Below are 17,653 nucleotides of genomic sequence, written 5' to 3'. Positions count from 1 at the left end.
TGCCACTCTTATGCTTGTCTCTGAGATTTTGACAGAGGTAATGAGATTATCTGGAATATTGCTAAGACAGAAGGTGCTCAGTTTGAAAGGGCCACCTGCAGCAAGTTGACCATGTCTACCTGTCCTTTTGTTGTTATTTCTATTTGGGTTTGATTAACTTACTGCTGTTTGTTTCTTCAAGTAAAAATCTTCAAGTTGAAGATTTTAATGCAAGCTGACATCTCTTTTTTTCTACTGCAAGAGAGGAGTTAAGCAGTTATGGGGTCTGCAGAATTCAGTGGAAGGCTTGCTGTGTTTCTGATGTCACCTTGCATTCTAATATGATGCCCCAGAGCTGCCATTCCACTTCTGCAGGTTGTCTTATGTATCTACACAGGCGAATATGACAGGGATTTGCATGTTTTACTTGCTATAAAGGTACCAAAAAACTTAGTAACAGAAATTGAGATGACCTTTTTACAGATTTCCCCTTTCTTCTCAAGTGCTAACTATGAGGGTTTTTTTTCATACGTATGGGACATGAATACTTCGTGCTTTACTGCTTTCTAGTATTGTTTCTAGAAGAAGCAGTAGTTTAGGAAAAGTTGAGGAGTTTAAGTTTACAATAAATTATTGAATATGTGTTTTAGAACTGTTCTGGAAAGAGGGATGGTTTTCCTACAACCTTTGCTTTCGATTTCAGAAACTGTAAGGAAGAATATCTCCCCTGTTCTGGGACAGAAAGGAGCATATTGGGGTGCAGCTGCTGGTTTTGCTCACCCCTCCATAGTCATTTTTTTTAAGGAAAATCACTCATACTGTTGACTCGTACCTTTACACTGGTCAAGGCAGTGAAAAGCATAAATGTGGCAGCTTTCATTGTGGGGAAAAGTTGGTAGAATGAATAGCCCTTTGCTATGTAAGTCCTGCATGTGAGAACACAGGGTAATGTACTTGATGCCTAGGAGAGAACTAAAGGAGGATTTCTGAACAACATTCTACCTCAATTTTTTCTGGTTTAGGGCTGATGAAAGCAAATGCAGTTTTTAATGCTGAATAGTATATCTGTCATACTTCAATAAAGATGTATCATAACTGTATTTAGAGAAAGTTGATTTTTCTCCCATAGTTGCTTCAGCTTCTCCGAGTCATTCATTTTAAGCATCCATTTTCCATTCTCATTGCATCCTTAGAATGTGTTGACCTATCTTCTGGAGGATTATTTTCTTTCTCCTTTCTGTAAGCAGTTTTTGGTTCATCCTAGGCAGGAGAGGCTGCTCAGACAGAAGTAGTGTCAGAAGAAAACAAAAGTCTGATCTGGACACTGCTGAAGCAAGTCCGGCCAGGAATGGACTTGTCCAAGGTTGTACTGCCTACGTTTATCTTGGAACCTCGTTCTTTCCTGGACAAGCTGTCTGATTACTACTACCATGCAGACTTTCTGTCTGAGTGAGTCAACCCTCTCTCTGGTTTTTGTTCTTTTCATTTTTTAAAATAAAATGAGGTAACAGTGTATATTAAAACATTTGATCCAGTCTACTTAAACAACATCAGACTGCCTAGAGTTTGAATGTTTGTCTGACAATGCATCAGTCATCAGATATCATTGTCTTGTGAAAGCTAACTGCCTGAGTTCATATGGTACATCTTGAAGTCTGTCCCCTCTTAGTAATAGCAGTTGTGTTGCAGACATTTCTGGTTTAGCTTCTGGAGGCTGATTAGAAGACTTCTCAAAATTAGCTTTTTTTTTCTCTAGGAGGCATATTTAAAATGGTAAAACAGTACCTTTAAATACAGTATTAAGTTCCATTCAGATTTATAGTTGCCTGCTCAAATGTAGCTAATAAATTAAAGACTGTAAATTGAAAGGTTATTCAACAGTAAGTTCTGTACCTAAGTAGGCCAGTTCTCTAAAGTGGTGCCTTTTATAAAAGGAAGAACTTCAGTGGGGGTGGAACAGGATTTAATGTTACAAAGAACAGACTCAATTATGGAAATACTATTTCTGGTTTTTTATTTGATTTTCATTTTCAGGCAATTATTTGAAAACTCTGAATTTGATGCAGTCAGGCTGAAAGTTTTACAGTACTGCAAATCGCAAAACCTTTGTTTTAGTCAACTCCTAGACACAAGATATATCACAATGATTGATAGCGTGTTATAACTGAAACAATATTGATTTTTGATCTGTGTGTTCTGTTTGTTTCATAGAGCTGCTCTTGAAGAGAATGCTTACAACCGCATGAAAAAAGTAGTGAAGTGGTATTTGTCGGGATTCTACAAAAAGCCAAAGGTGTACTCTCACATATTGTCTTTACTTTAGTCATTATGTCTAGCTTGAGGGTTTAGGGATGTGCCAGAGTAAGTTTTTTGTTTTTAAATTATCTTGTTATGCATTTTTTATAAGCAAGGTTAAGTATTCATTATTCACACAAATACATTGTGGACCTTTTTGGTCCCTAGCCATGCTTAAAATAGACTATGTTCAGTTGTGTGTTTTTTCCCTTGAAGTAGAAGTTGAACTAAATGTTTTGTGAAAAAGTTGAGCCAGTTCTATGTTTACCATTCTTTGGTGATAACATGCTTGTCGTGGTTTAGTCCCAGCCGGGAACTAAGCACCACGCAGCCGCTCGCTCACTCTCCCCTGGTGGGATGGGGGAGAGAATCGGAAGAGCAAAAGTAAGAAAACTCGAGGGTTGAGATAAAAACAGTTTAATAGGGAAAGCAAAAGCAGCGCACGCAAGCAAAGCAAAGCAAGGAATTCATTCACTACTTCCCATGGGCAGGCAGGTGCTCAGCCATCTCCAGGAAAGCAGGGCTCCATCACACGTAATGGTTACTTGGGAAGACAAACGCCATCACTCCAAACGTCCCCCCCTTCCTTCTTCTTCCCCAGCTTTATATACAGAGCATGACGTAATGTGGTATGGAATAGCCCTTTGGTCAGTTTGGATCAACTCTCCTCGCTGTGTCCCCTCCCAGCTTCTTCTGCACCTGGCAGAGCATGGGAAGCTGAAAAGTCCTTGACTAGTGCAGCAACAACTAAAACATCTCTGTACTATCAACACTGTTTTCAGCACAAATCCAAAACATAGCCCCATACCAGCCACTATAAAGAAAATTAACTCTGTCTCAGCTGAAACCAGGACAATGCTGCAGTTGGAGGAGTAATATTTCCACCACTTCATTTAGCTTTACACTAAATATTCTTTATAGTCATTTTGGTGGGAAACAGTATTGAAAGAAGAAAGTACTTACTACCTAACTTCAGACAAAAAGTCTGTAATAATTCTCCTACAAAAATTATTATATTCTGTTTGTCCTTATGCGTAGCCTGGAATAGTTTAGCAGATATACTAAATCTATGCTGATTTCCTTAGCATGAAGAGCAGAGTAACTGAGCATAATATTCAAATGATGAAATCAAGTACAATGTGCTTCAGCATATATATTACGATTTTGTGTGTGTGTGTCTTACTTTATCAGTCTGTCAGTGAAGATATTTTGTAAGTTCTGTACCTGCATTGTATGGTTACTCCCTGTTCTGTTTCTGTTTAGGGACTAAAAAAGCCATACAATCCTATACTCGGTGAGACTTTCCGCTGCATGTGGATTCATCCAAGGACAAATAGCAAGACTTTTTACATTGCAGAACAGGTAGCTGCGATAACCAGCACAAATATTTTGAAGAAAAATAAATATTTCACATTTTTGTGCTAGATAAACAATGTAGCAGTTTCAGAAAATGTATTTAAATGTATGAATAGTATCCTAAGAGCTCTCCTGATGAGTGTAGGTTGTTTTACAGTGTCTCTTTTAGTGTGTCTTTCTAGAGAGACAGAGAAAGGTGTTTCCAGCATTTCTGTTTCCTCTTCCTCCAGTAAAAGTCAGGTGCTAATTTTCTTAACTCTTGAAATTCAGTAAGAATGTTTGCTTGATCTTTATCTTTAAAGATTATAGTCACTTTTCACGTATATTAACTGTATTATGGGCAGCTTGGATTTTGCATTCTGTCATTATTAGCTCAAGGTTTATGCTATGTTGCATGTTCCTTTTTTTAAAATATGTGGTTTTTTTCAACAGGTATCCCATCATCCTCCAATATCTGCCTTCTATGTTAGCAACCGCAAGGATGGTTTTTGCCTTAGTGGTAGCATTCTGGCCAAATCAAAATTCTATGGTAAATAATGGGTTTTTCTGGTTGTACCTTTATTGAGGAGTGTAAAATCGGTGCAAATGAGCTGTGTTTTGTGGATGAAAGAAGGCTGTTAGAAGAATCACTGGTTTGATCACTGTATCATCCTTTCCTTACAAATTTTTGCTACTGGTCTTCGCAATATTAATTTCTGGTTTTGGAGTATTTTAATTTTTAATTGGAAATTTTGTGTATTATAGTGGCTTCACTAGACAGGATAGATTGCAATGCTAAATATACTGATGTTCTTAATTTTGTTGCTCAGTGATTAGGAAATGTTGACTGTTGTCTTGCAGGGTGAGAAATGTGATTTTCTGTCTTTGAATTTCAGGGAATTCGTTATCTGCCATACTAGATGGAGAAGGACGGCTAACATTCCTAAATAGGGGAGAAGATTATGTAATGACAATGCCATATGCTCATTGTAAAGGTAGTGGGTTTTTTCATTCTCTAGATGGCAAAGTTATGAGAACAGAAGTTCATTATTCTAAATAGTATACTGTGATGGATTCAAGCTTGTCATCTGAGAAGAGTGTTCTGAACATTGGCAACATTGGTGGCTCTAGGCTTCCACATATTTTATTGGGAGAAAAATACATCTGTTATTTAAGCAATGATCTATTTTTGGGACAGAAAAAGATTTTTTTTCATAAATAGTAAGAGTATATATGGAGTTATCTATCATTATATGACAGTAATTTACTGTTTGAGTTGCCTTTTTTGAAGAACAGTTTTGAGTTTTTCCAATATTTTCACAGAATCACAGAATCGTATAGGTTGGCAAAGACCTTTAAGATCATCAAGTCCAACCGTAAACCTAACACTACCAAGTCCACCACTACACCATGTCCCTAAGCACCTCATCCAAACGTCTTTTAAATACCTCCAGGGATGGCGACTCAACCACTTCCCTGGGCAGCCTGTTCCAATGCTGGACAACCCTTTCAGTGAAGTAAAGTTTCCTAATATCCAGTCTAAACCTCCCCTCGTGCAACTTGAGGCCATTTCCTCTCGTCCTATCACTTGTTACCTGGGAGAAGAGACTGACACCCACCTCTCTACAACCTCCTTTCAGGTAGTTGTAGAGAGCAATAAGGTCTCCCCTCAGCCTCCTTTTCTCCAGGCTAAACAACCCCAGTTCCCTCAGCCACTCCTCATCAGACTTCTGCTCTAGACCCTTCACCAGCTTCGTTGCCCTTCTCTGGACACGCTCCAGCACCTCAATGTCTCTCTTGGAGTGAGGGGCCCAAAACTGAACACAGTATTCGAGGTGCAGCCTCACCAGTGCCGAGTACAGGGTCACGATCACTCCCCTAGTCCTGCTGGCCATGCTATTTTTGATACAAGCCATGATGCCATTGGCTTTCTTGGCCACCTGGGCACACTGCTGGCTCATATTCAGCCAGCAGTCAACCAACACCCCCAGGTCCTTTTCTGCCAGGCAGCTTTCCAGCCACTCTTTCCCAAGCCTGTAGCATTGCATGGGGTTGTTATGGCCCAAGTGCAGGACCTTGCACTTAGCCTTGTTGAACCTCATACAGTTGGCCCCAGCCCATCGATCCAGCCTGTCCAGATCCCTCTGTAGAGCCTTCCTCCCCTCAAGCAGATCAACACTCCTGCAGAACTTGGTGTCATCTGCAAACTTACTGAGGGTGCACTCGATCCCCTCTTCCAGATCATTGATAAAGATATTAAACAGAACTGGCCCCAACACAGAGCCCTGGGGAACACCGCTTGTGACCGGCCGCCAACTGGATTTAACTCCATTCACCACCACTCTTTGGGCCCGGCCATCCAGCCAGTTCTTAACCCAGCAAAGAGTACACCCGTCCAAGCCATGAACAGCCAGTTTCTCCAGGAGAATGCTGTGGGAAACCGTGTCAAAGGCTTTACTGAAGTCTAGGTAGACAACATCCACAGCCTTCCCCTCATCCACTGGATGGGTCACCTTGTTGTAAAAGGAGATCAGGTTGGTCAAGCAGGACCTGCCTTTCCTGAACCCATGCTGGCTGGGCTTGATCCCTTGGTTATCCTCTACATGCCGTGTGATGGCACTCAGGATGATCTGCTCCATCAGCTTCCCCAGTACCGAGGTCAGGCTGACAGGCCTGTAGTTCCCCGGGTCCTCCTTCCAGCCCTTCTTGTAGATGGGCATCACATTTGCTAATCTCCAGTCAGCAGGGACCTCCCCAGTTAGCCAGGACTGCTGGTAAATGATGGAAGGGGGCTTGATGACCACATCTCCCAGTTCCTTCAGTACTCTCGGGTGGATCTCATCAGGCCCCTTAGACTTGTGAGTGTCTAAGTGGTGCAGCAGGTCACTAAACATTTCCCCCTGGATTATGGGGGCTCCATTCTGGTCCCCGTCCCTATCTTCTGACTCAGGGGGCTGGGTACCCAGAGAACAATTGGCCCTGCTATTAAAGACTGAAGCAAAGAAGGCATTAAGTACCTCAACCTTTTCCTCATCCTTGGTCACTGTGTTCCCTCCCCCGTCTACTAGGGGCTGGAGATTCTCCTTAGCTCTCCTTTTGCTGTTAATGTATTTGAAGAAGTATTTTTTGTTGTCTTTTATGGCAGCAGCCAGATTGAGCTCTAGCTCAGCTTTGGCCCTTCTAATTTTCTCCCTGCACAGCCTCGCTGCACCTTTGTAGTCCTCTTGACTTGCCTGCCCCTTCTTCCAGAGGTCATAGACTCTCCTCTTTTTCCTGAGTTCTAGTCAAAGCTCTCTATTCAGCCAGGCTGGTGGTCTTCCCCGCCGGCTCATCTTTCAGCACCTGGGGACAGCCTGCTCTTGTGCCTTTAGGACTTCCTCCTTGAAGAATGTCCAGCCTTCCTGGACTCCTTTGCCCTTTAGGGCTGCCTCCCAGGGGACTCTGTCGACCGGTCTCCTAAATAGGCCAAAGTCTGCCCTCCGGAAGTCTAAGGTGGCAGTTTTGCTGAGCCCCCTCCTCACTTCTCCAAGAATCAAAAACTCTATCATTTCATGATCACTCTGCCCAAGACAGCCTCCAACCATCACATGGCTCACAAGTCCTTCTCTGTTCATGAACAAGAGGTCCAGCAGGGCACTTTACCTAGTTGGCTCACTCACCAGCTGTGTCAGGAAGTTATCTGCCACACACTCCAGGAACCTCCTAGACTGTTTCTTCTCTGCTGTATTGTATTTCCAGCAGACATCTGGTAGGTTGAAGTCCCCCACAAGAACCAGGGCTAGCGATCATGAGGCTTCTCCCAGCTGCTTATAGAATAGTTCATCAGTCTCTTCATCCTGGTTGGGTGGTCTGTAACAGACTCCCACCACAATATCTGCCTTGTTGGCCTTCCCCCTGATTCTTACCCATAGACACTCCACCCTATCATCACCATCATCAAGCTCTAAACTATCCAGACACTCCCTGATATACAGGGCTACCCCACCACCTCTCCTGCCTCACCTATCCCTCCTGAAGAGTTTATAGCCATCCATCGCCGCAGTCCAGTTGTGCGAGTCATCCCACCACGTTTCCGTGATGGCAACCATATCATAGTTTTCCTGATGTACAATGGCTTCCAACTCCTCCTGCTTGTTGCCCATGCTGCGTGCATTGGTGTAGAGGCACTTCAGCTGGGCTGTCGTCCGTGTCTCCTTCATAGAAGAACACCCCTTGTGTGCTTTGAGGCATTTCCCTGGCATTTCCCTCTTGGCTCCTATTGCCTCAGTATCCCCTAGCTCAACTCTGTTCGTCTTCGGCTGTGCCCCAGCGTACCCCGCACATCTCAGAGACACAGGCCGAGTGCCCTCACTGGCACCCACTCCCTCTAACCGTGGCACGTTGTCCCTCAGCTTCCCTCGGGCAAGCCTGATATTATCCCCCTCCCGCTTCAAGTCTAGTTTAAAGCTCTGTCGATGAGCCCCGCAAGTTCCTGAGCAAAGATTCTCTTCCCCCTTTGAGAAAGATGAATCCCATCAGACGCCAGCAAACCCGGTGCTGTGTAGGCCATCCCGTTGTCAAAAAAACCAAATCCGTGGCGATGACACCAGCCACGGAGCCATGAGTTAATAGATTGGGTGTCTCTGTTCCTTCTAGTGTCGCTGCGCACAACTGGAAGGAGAGAGGAGAAAATAATGTGTGCTCCAGAGTCTCTTACTAGCCGTCCCAAGGCCCTGAAGTCTCTTTTGATTGCCCTAGGACTTTGTGTTGCAGCTTCATCGCCCCCCACATGGAAGAGCAGTAGGGGGTAGTAGTCCAAGGGCCGTACCAGGCTAGGGAGTATCCTCGTGACATCCTTCACCCGGGCCCCAGGGAAGCAGCAGACTTCCCTAAGAGGAGGGTCCGTCCGGCATATCGGACCCTCGGTTTCCCTCAGAAGGGAGTTACCCACAACTATAACCCATCTTCTCTTCCCGTCTTTTCGTCTTCTAAACATAAAAGGCAATGTAGTATCTACACCTCACTGTGTGATCTGAGTGTAAATCATGACCATTTGTCTTTAGTTTCACTACGGTAAAGCAGACAGTAGTTTGTAAAGCTTTCTGGAAGGTTGGTAGTAGTACAAAATACATTGCAGAGTTGCTGATTTTTAAACTGTTTCTTATTTGGGTATACCTACCCATATATTCTTTGCCAGAATTCTCTTTCAGAAGACTTATAGTCAGCAACTACAATATTTTCTTCATTTGAGATGTATGAAAATGAATTAGCAGAATTAGATAATTTGATATTAGTTTGGTAGGCTCTTCTCTTTCCATTGTTCATGGATGTTTTAATACTCTGTTGGATTTTTTTTTTTATAGCTTTGGTGACAAAAATAATACTTAACAATTAAAAAGCACATAACATACATTCAAGTCAAACAGGAAGAAGGAGAACTAGTGTGACTAAAAAAGCTGATAGAGAGGGAAAAAGGTAGAATGTGCAGGGAAGGAGAATGTGCATGGTGAAAAAAACCATTTGCACATGCATCCATGTATGTAAAATATATTCAGTGTTAAAAAAGCTGGATTGCAGAGGGAAAGACAGTCATGATGGTAAAGAAAGCGTACTCAGCATTGTCAACCTTGTACTTCCAAAAGTCTTTAGAGAGGTGATCAGTATTGTCATATTGGTTGTCCATGATTGTGTCACCTGTGGTCTGACTGTACATACTGCTTCTGTTCAAGTGAAGTTTTTCTTTGCTCTCTTTGTCATAGAGTTATTTTTCTGTCTTTATTTAACCTCAAAAGCTTCCCTTTTCCTATCGTCTCCAATAAGACTAAATACTATCCTTGCTAGAGCCAGCAGCATACGCTGCCGAAGATATGTCTTAACAAACTGTGTTTCCTGCTTACCTCTAATTCACTTAGATCTTTTTGTTTCTGTTTGGGTTATCTTATTTGGCAGAAAGATCATGCTTATCATTAGGAAAGGTCATTTGAAAAGGTGATTTTTCCTCTGGCACAGGCATGTTTACTTTAGGAATTGTGCCCAAAGAACTTAGGTTTTTTTTTCTTGTTCAGTTATAAACATTCATTTTAGCTGGGTTTTTTTCTCTTGCAGGAATTCTTTATGGCACAATGACCTTAGAGCTTGGGGGAACAGTCAACATCACCTGTGAGAAAACTGGCTACAGTGCAACAATTGAATTCAAACTCAAGGTTAGTAAATGCTGTGAGTGGGCACAAGGAAAATAATGAGCATAATGATAATTAAAAAAAAAAATACTAGGTCACTCCTTAGATGTGATCTGATGTAATATGGAATTGTCGTTTTGGAAATGGATGCATTTTCATTTTAACTGTTACATATCCAGCTATGTGTATCTAGCAAATTGTGATTATTTTTTTTTTAAAAAGGGATTTATATTGTCATCTCTTTTTTTTTAATGTATTCTTCTGGGTCCAAAGGTTTTGACTGAAACTTACAGTGCTGTCTTCGTCTCTGGGGATAAAAGATGCAAACATATTGCTAGTTCTATGAATCTTAAGAACAGCTCTAGTGGGAAAAAGCAACGGTCTGTCTTACCTCCAACAGTGGCAACAGTTGTGTCTAGGAAAGTGTAAGAACAGGGCAAGTGTTTAGTGATCTGGTCAGTGGTTCAGTTACTTTGTGTATTGTTGTTAATATGCCTTGGTGATTTTTAATTCTCTAAAAATGTTTGGGGTCTTTTTAAACTCCTCGAGAGCCCTTGGAGGAGAATACAGACCCAGGTTCCCTTCTTCCATCCTGGGTAAAATTTAAGTTGCTCACGACACCTCGAATAAAGATGATGCAAAGGTTTTGGCTAACATTTAAATCAGCCTAATGCCCAGTGCTAAGCAACAGTTTACATGGACAATTTTGGCAGCGGTGCTTGCTGTAGGAGCACCTCCCCGCTCAAAAAAGCTAAACAAAGGTTTCTAAACTACATAGAGATGGCTTGCGCTTCTGAAAAATACATTTGCCATCTTTGAGGCAGAAACTGATTTAAAGCTGAACAAACAGTTGTTAAGGAGAAGTGTGCACATGGAGAGGGAAACTGTATTCAGTTGAAATTATAGGGGAAACATAAAAGTTAGGAGGCTGTGTTAATTGATATTTTGCCTCGTCAGCCCACAGGATACATGTGCAGACTATCAAAAAAGCCAAAGAAAATCCCTGGCAATCATTTCTGTTGTTGCTTCTGCAAGAGTAAATCTCTAGTAACAAATGGTCCTTGGCAAAGTGGAGAAATTAGTGTAGCAAGTGACTGTTTCCTCCAAGATATCATTGTGTCACTGTTTTCTGCATTATTTTCCATTTTCTTTCCACATTTCTTAGAAAATGCTTTTGCTCAGCAAATCTTTTATGAAAATACAGCATAAGAGAACAATTTACTGTGGTTTTAGACTTGTTTTGGGGATTAAATAGGCAGAAGTTATAATATTAAAAACCATCAAGGCTGTTTACATCACATTTCATAAATGCACTTTTTTCCTTAACACTAAACATAAATGCAAAAATAATTTGCTATTAAAACAAACATGACAGCATTTCTTTTGTTTTGCAGCCTTTTTTGGGTAACAACGACAGTGTTAACCAAATATCAGGGAAAATTAAGCTTGGCAAAGAAGTTCTGGCTATTTTGGAGGGTCACTGGGTAAGTAGTGAGTGATGGTATTTTATAATAGTTGAGACAGATTAAAATAGCACTTAATTACAAAAAAGACTCAAGTTTAAAAAAAAAAGAGTTGATTAAGTACCACTTTTATAGAAAGTATCTCTTTATAGTTAGACAGTTCTCAAAGTATAGAGTCAACATAGTGTTATTTGAAACTGTTAAAAGGTGGAAAAGTTCTGTACGTTTGAGTAGTTCATTAAAAAAAATACATTTCAGCTTGTGGAATGTTTTTAATATATGTCTTAGTACTATGAAGAATTGTTATGGTACTGCATTAAATGTTTAAACTTGCTTCAGTTCTGGTGAGATGACACTGGCACTGCTGGTTTTTGGACATGGTAATAGTTCCATTGCATCTCTGTTCCAAGTTAGAACTAGCACAGAGCACAGAAATCAAATTTTAAAGTTAGCATATCTAATTATTCTTAACTACATGCATCCAAAAGAAAATAAATACTTGTTACAAAAAAAAAAAAGCTTATTCCTCCCTTTTGTGTTATTTTGGGACTCTTTGCAATTATTACAATTAAGGTAACTGAATTATATATGTTACAGGACAGTGAAGTTACTATTAGTGACAAGAAGACAGATGTTTCAGAGACATTCTGGAACCCAACATCTGATATCAAGCAGCGTAGATTACCTAGATACACAGTGAAGTTTGAAGAGCAAGATGACTTTGAGTCAGAGAAGTAAGTTCACTTTAGAACCATGCATAATTCTTTTGACAAAATAAAACTCACCATCTTCTCCAAATTATGAACAGAGTATGATTTCTTTCTTTCCCATGTTTGCTGATACTGGCCTGTAAAACAAGAAAGCAATACCATTAAATACGAGATCATTATTTACAAACGTTACAGTCATGGAAAGTCTTGACGGAAATGTAGATAAAACATATATTACAACATGGTAATATTCTGTTTAGAGGTTGGTCCATTTACTTAGCTTATAATTAAGGAAATGGTTGCAATTATTTCTGTCAACCAGGTTGTAACTCTCTATATTACTTGTTTGTCAGGCTTTGGCAACAAGTGACAAGAGCAATAAATAATAAAGACCAAACAGAAGCTACTCAAGAGAAATACGTTCTGGAAGAAGCTCAGAGAAAGAGTGCCAAAGAGAGGAAACTTAAGGGTGAAGAGTGGATGTGCAAGCTGTTCGATCAGGATTCCGTCACAGGAGAATGGCACTACAAATATGCCGAGTGAGTCCTGAAGTGCTTGTAACAGAAAGTGCTTGTTAAATGCATGGCAGCGTTGCTGAGCCTCTTCCTGTGGTTTCAGGAGCAAAAGAACTCAGATATATAGCGGAGTTCAAACTCGTGCAATACGCAATGCTATTTGATATTCTTATTTATGTATTTTAATTAAAATGCATAATTTTTTAGCTGAACTTGGTTGGCCCTTTTAGTGTTGAAAAGGCAGTGATTGCCAATGCAGCAAACCGTGTTTCATGTAACCATTGCAATGGGCTTTTTCTTTTTTATCTTTATAGCTATGTGCCTCTACAAATCCATGCTATGTTCTAGAGTTTCTTGGGCATGGCACTTTGGGATGCGTTGTCCTCCTTTCCCCCCAACCCCGAGACTGACCAGAGCAGCTACACAGATTTTCCCAGACTGGAAAATATGGTACATATGGGCATACCAACTGGAAATCAGAAAATCTAGTGTCTGGAAATCAGAAGAGCCTGTGCTTAGTTGAACTGAGCTATTTAATTTGTTATATGTTAGAATAACTCTGACAATAACAGGTTTACAGTAGTAGTTAATGCAGGTTACAGCAGTTTACAGCAGTGGTTTAACCAGGTGGCTCTTCTCAGCTGTCAGATATGCCCTGCACATGTAAGGGCACATCTCTTTGTGTGACGATCTGGATCAGAAGATGAAGATGTAGCTGTCTCCCTGACTGCTGGGATGCATTCTGTGTTCTCACCAATGCTTGCAAGAGTCAGCCTGGAGCTGAGCCCTTTACTAGTGATGTTTTTCACAGGACACTCACATTCTGCTGATTCTTTTTCAATACCCAGCATGCTTCTATATTGCAGGGATTGTGAAAGTAAAATATCCAAAGATGATTCATTCTGAGTTAAGTAATTCTGAAGCCATGGATGCTGGAAGTATATTCCCATGGCTAAACCTGGGAACCCTTCACCTTTCTGTATAAGAATGGCAATATTGCAGCAGTGTTCTAAGTGTATGTATAGGGAGGAGTACAAGAATCCTGAGTACTCTTCATGTCTCCAGCAAATTTGCAACTCGGAGGTTTCCTGGAACCAAGCAGGGATTCTGTGTATTTAGCAACTCTCAATAGATTTCTTTTCCATGAATTTCCTTGGTTTCCTCTTAAGTCTGTGGAGACTTTTACCACCCAAAACATCCTGTAGCAGGGAATTCTCCAACTAGACTAAGTGCTCTGTGAAACACCCTCTCTTGGTTTGAATCTTCTGGTGCCGTCGATGCCTCTTCCTGTTAGAAGAGTTGTGAACAGCCCAGTTGAATTGACTGCCCAAACTGTTGAACCCTGTGTAAAACCATCAGGAAAAGTACTGCACTTTAAATCTGTTAAGACTATCCCCTGCAGCTCTAAGACCTATCTTGTTAATCTGCATTATTTCTTGTCTCCTTGACGCCTTGTGGTTCAAGGATGTGCCACGGAAATTTTGCGATGTGCTAGAATGCAGTCTGCGCTGTCAGCAGTACCTGGAAGAAACTTCCGTCTCCTTTTATGCAATAATGCCAGCTCACTACCTGGTGCATGTAGAGAGCAGTCTTTTACGCTTACTGTGAAAGATGTGTTCAGTGAGCTGTGGCATTTGTTAAAGTATCTGGATTATGGATTTAGGCATCTGGATTACAGATACAAAAGACCTTTGGGAGAGCAATGCCTTGTTCTTACCCAGTTACCTTAGATGACATTTGATTCAAGTCAGGTTAAGCTAAGATGTAAATGCAGGTCTATGCTCACAACATCTGAAACAGCTACAACCGTTTTAAAAGGCATACAGGAGGAGACGAAAGGAAATCCATGCTTAATCTGCTCTCACTAAAGCTGTGCATCAGAATTATCTTCATGCAGTTGACTTGCAGTTTCTATCCTGAAAAGGCTGTAACCAGTGGGGATGTCAGGTTTTGCCTTTGGCTGCTTGTTGCTCTCCAGTGAGCTATGTGTCTTTTGCTTGATTTTTATTTTTTTTTAAATTCTGTATCAACCTGTACTTGGAAAAGCACCCTTAAAAATCAGAACAAGCAAACTGTGTGTAGCTCATTAGTGCTTCTTGAAACCAGTCTTGATTACTATTAGCCATTTTGGGATGAAAGCAGGTTTGAGGTGACTGATTCTTAACCTTTCCTTTCTAGGCATCTTTTAAAAGAAAAAACAAATAACAGTCCAAAATAATGATAATTTTTAAAATCCCCTAATTTTGCTGTAGTTGTAGAATAATAACTGTACATTAAGCAGAAAACCTTTCCATGTTTGACAAATACATACCTGTAGCCAGATAATTTCATAATTATATTGTTGGTTAATACAATAGCTTGTACCCTTACCAGCTGTCTGAGGGTTTGACCTGGACACGAAGTTTATTTTTGGCTCTCTTGGCCCTTCAGTCGAAGACTGGTCTATAGGTGGAAGATAGGATCACTTACTCCATGTCTGACTTCTATATAGGTTAATCAGTTATATTCACTTTGTCTAGTACCAGACCATGGGACCCTTTGAATGATATGATCCAGTTTGAAAAAGATGGCACCATCCAAACAAAAGTTCGACATCGGACACCAATGGTATGTTCCAGTTCTGTTAGCAGGTGCAGCAAGATCCAGGGACTTGTGTATATTGCATTATGTGTATAAAGGTCATCAAAGCACTGGGAGCGATGGGAAATACTATTGTTATCCTACAAAAATGTAGTTTACCCAATCCGTAGTCTTTCACTTCTGTGTTCCATCCTAAGTGGTAGAGATGACTTGATTGGATAGGAATATAAAATATGCAAACTTGAATTCAACAGTTTAATGTGTATTTTCCCTTAAATGAGAAGATGCACAAACTTCGGACTGCTTATACGTCAAAAACTTTAACTTGGACTTCTATTAGATATTGTGCTTTTAACTATTACTGTTAGAATGTACTGCTTTGCTGCAGTTCTAGTTCTCTGGAAATAATTCATAAGTTTATCAATTGTAGGTTAATGTTCCAAAAATCAAACGAAAGCCAGCCAGTCAGAAGAAAGGAGAGTGTGGTTTCTCATCCCCTGAGCCTGATAACCAGGATTCCTCTGGGAGTGAAGGTAGGAAAAGATACATTTGCATACAGAAATAATAAATGTATTTGACAGTGAAACAGAGTTCTGTAGTCACACATACTCTTCTTATCTTGATGTTTGTATTATGAAATAATGCATGCTTTAGATCACAGTTTTATCCAATGTGAAACACATTCTGGAGAAACAAAAGCAGCAGAATGGCTTATGCTTTTAATTGCAAACTTCCCTGTCCTTTTAAACTTCAGTATGTAGTGTAGGTAGGCTTAAGTGCTGCACATATTTAGTATCTGGGGAAAAACATGTGTTTGTAAACTCTTTTCTTAAAACAAGATGAATCGTTTTCATTTGTAGATCAGTATGTTGCTAAGAGGCAGATTTTTGTTGTTGATAATGCTTGCAGAAATTAAACAATACAGTGAGTGTTTTAAGATACTTGAAGCATTTACCTTGCTGTCCTTCTGTGCTTATAGGTGACTCTGAAATAAAGCTTTAGTTGTCAATGGAAGCTTAGTTAGAAAACTTTCTCCTCATTTTTGTAGCTGGTTGAGTTTGTCATTAATACTTTGTTCCTTTTTTGACTTATCAGTCACTTCTGTGAATTACATCTGGCTTTTGTATGTTTCTAGCGCAACTTCTGAAGCATAACACAAGAATAAGGAAAAAAGGGGCAGACCTTGGTGAACTGCAGAGTGCCATTGAATCTATAAAGGAAACACAAGAAGATATTAAAAGGTAGTACTAAATAAAATGCTTTAAAATGGTTTAGAGAATACTAATTTTCTAGCTTTTTTTTTCCTTGGAGGCTGGTATGTATCTTTCTGCTTTAGAACCCTGATGTCTTTAAACTACCCTTCTTCCCAAACGTTGATTGCTCAATAATTTTTCATAATTTTCCTCAAAAACTGTCTTCTGTAGGGAGCCCTAATATACTAGAAAATGCCAAATTGTCTAGATTGTAATTTACAGATTATTTTTTTCTATCTTACAGAGACATTATGGCTCTACGAAATAGAGTCACTTCTAATTCACCACCTGTGGACTACCATTTCTTGCAGTTTAAGCACTATGTCTTCATTTTACTCGTGGTCCTGCTGCAGCTTATCATTAATTTCTTGTTCAAATAGGAAGTGTGAACAAGGGCCTTTCTGAACTGGAATGATCGAACTGTTACTGGGGACCATATTTTAGGTTGGACTTTAAATGATGCAATATTATCTGAAAGAGGCCTGTAGCAACAACTTACAGAACTTTGCCTCAGCGTCCATGGTTCAGAATCATACTCCTGTCTACCCAGTTGAAGTAAGAATTGTGTCAGTGCCAGTACACTCTCGCTCCTGGTGTGTGCCTCTGTCTCACAGACATACGACATCAGCCTTGTGTTTTATATTATGTCATCTGCTGTACTGATGAATCTTCACCACAGAATAGATGAAGTTAAAAATTCAGAGGTCAGACCCTGTAGGTAGGATGTGATTCCTGTTACGATAGAATGATAAATGAGCATACTTTGTTACATTTAAACTTACCATTTTTGTAACAAAGGAACTTTTGAAGTAGCCAACAGTTTTTGTAAATGGCGTTGGGTGTTCGGAAGTAAACTTTTGTTTAAGGTCAAACAAATACATTATTATACAAAGATCATCATGAGTGTTAGGAACTGGCAAGTAAAAAGCTGAAGTCTTTGGGAATTCTGCAATGTAATGTCCTTGATTTGTTTTGGAAGTATGACAGTTTTTATCCTGAATTACTATAGTGGCTTGTAAGCCAGCTGTTTTTATTTTTATAGTTTTAAAACTTCAGATTATTCATAAAAACATTCCTGCATCTACTGTACAGAGCACATTTTTAACAGTACAGCAGCCGGGAAGGTACTGTCTTGGTCCACTCTCTCTCATGAAGTGCAAATGTCAAGGAGTTACGGTATGTTTGTAAGTCTTGATAAATCTACAGCTTTGAATTTCCATTTGTGTGTGGCCATGTCACAGTAAGCAGACAGACTGCTGATGCCAGGACTCTTTCTTATTTTTGAAACAAAATGTGAAGATGCAAAGGTGTGCTTAGTATGTAGCTTGAGTTGAACCTCCCAAAAGGCACACGATGTAGAACAGA

At 40.2% G+C, this 17,653-nt stretch overlaps 1 protein-coding gene across 7 annotated transcripts in view; it reads left to right on the top strand.

Annotated features, from left to right (window-relative positions):
- Positions 1 to 17,368, top strand: part of OSBPL8 (oxysterol binding protein like 8) — a 99,164-nt gene extending 81,796 nt beyond the window's left edge. For all 7 annotated transcript variants that reach the window (XM_072863931.1, XM_072863921.1, XM_072863960.1 and 4 more), the window contains 13 exons: positions 1,244 to 1,428; positions 2,191 to 2,272; positions 3,538 to 3,636; positions 4,063 to 4,159; positions 4,506 to 4,604; positions 9,694 to 9,791; positions 11,162 to 11,251; positions 11,828 to 11,964; positions 12,294 to 12,479; positions 14,975 to 15,062; positions 15,466 to 15,568; positions 16,171 to 16,276; positions 16,533 to 17,368. In XM_072863931.1, coding sequence (XP_072720032.1) covers positions 1,244 to 1,428; positions 2,191 to 2,272; positions 3,538 to 3,636; positions 4,063 to 4,159; positions 4,506 to 4,604; positions 9,694 to 9,791; positions 11,162 to 11,251; positions 11,828 to 11,964; positions 12,294 to 12,479; positions 14,975 to 15,062; positions 15,466 to 15,568; positions 16,171 to 16,276; positions 16,533 to 16,668 — 1,506 coding nt within the window. In that variant the 3' untranslated portion in view covers positions 16,669 to 17,368. The remainder of the gene's footprint in view (positions 1 to 1,243; positions 1,429 to 2,190; positions 2,273 to 3,537; positions 3,637 to 4,062; positions 4,160 to 4,505; positions 4,605 to 9,693; positions 9,792 to 11,161; positions 11,252 to 11,827; positions 11,965 to 12,293; positions 12,480 to 14,974; positions 15,063 to 15,465; positions 15,569 to 16,170; positions 16,277 to 16,532) is intronic.
- Positions 17,369 to 17,653: the final 285 nt, after the last annotated feature.

This window comes from Ciconia boyciana, chromosome 1 (assembly GCF_034638445.1).
Source record: "Ciconia boyciana chromosome 1, ASM3463844v1, whole genome shotgun sequence".
NCBI classification, from domain to species: Eukaryota; Metazoa; Chordata; class Aves; order Ciconiiformes; family Ciconiidae; genus Ciconia; species Ciconia boyciana.
Note: the sequence above shows the minus strand (reverse complement) of the source record. Positions and strands in the feature narration are given on the sequence as shown.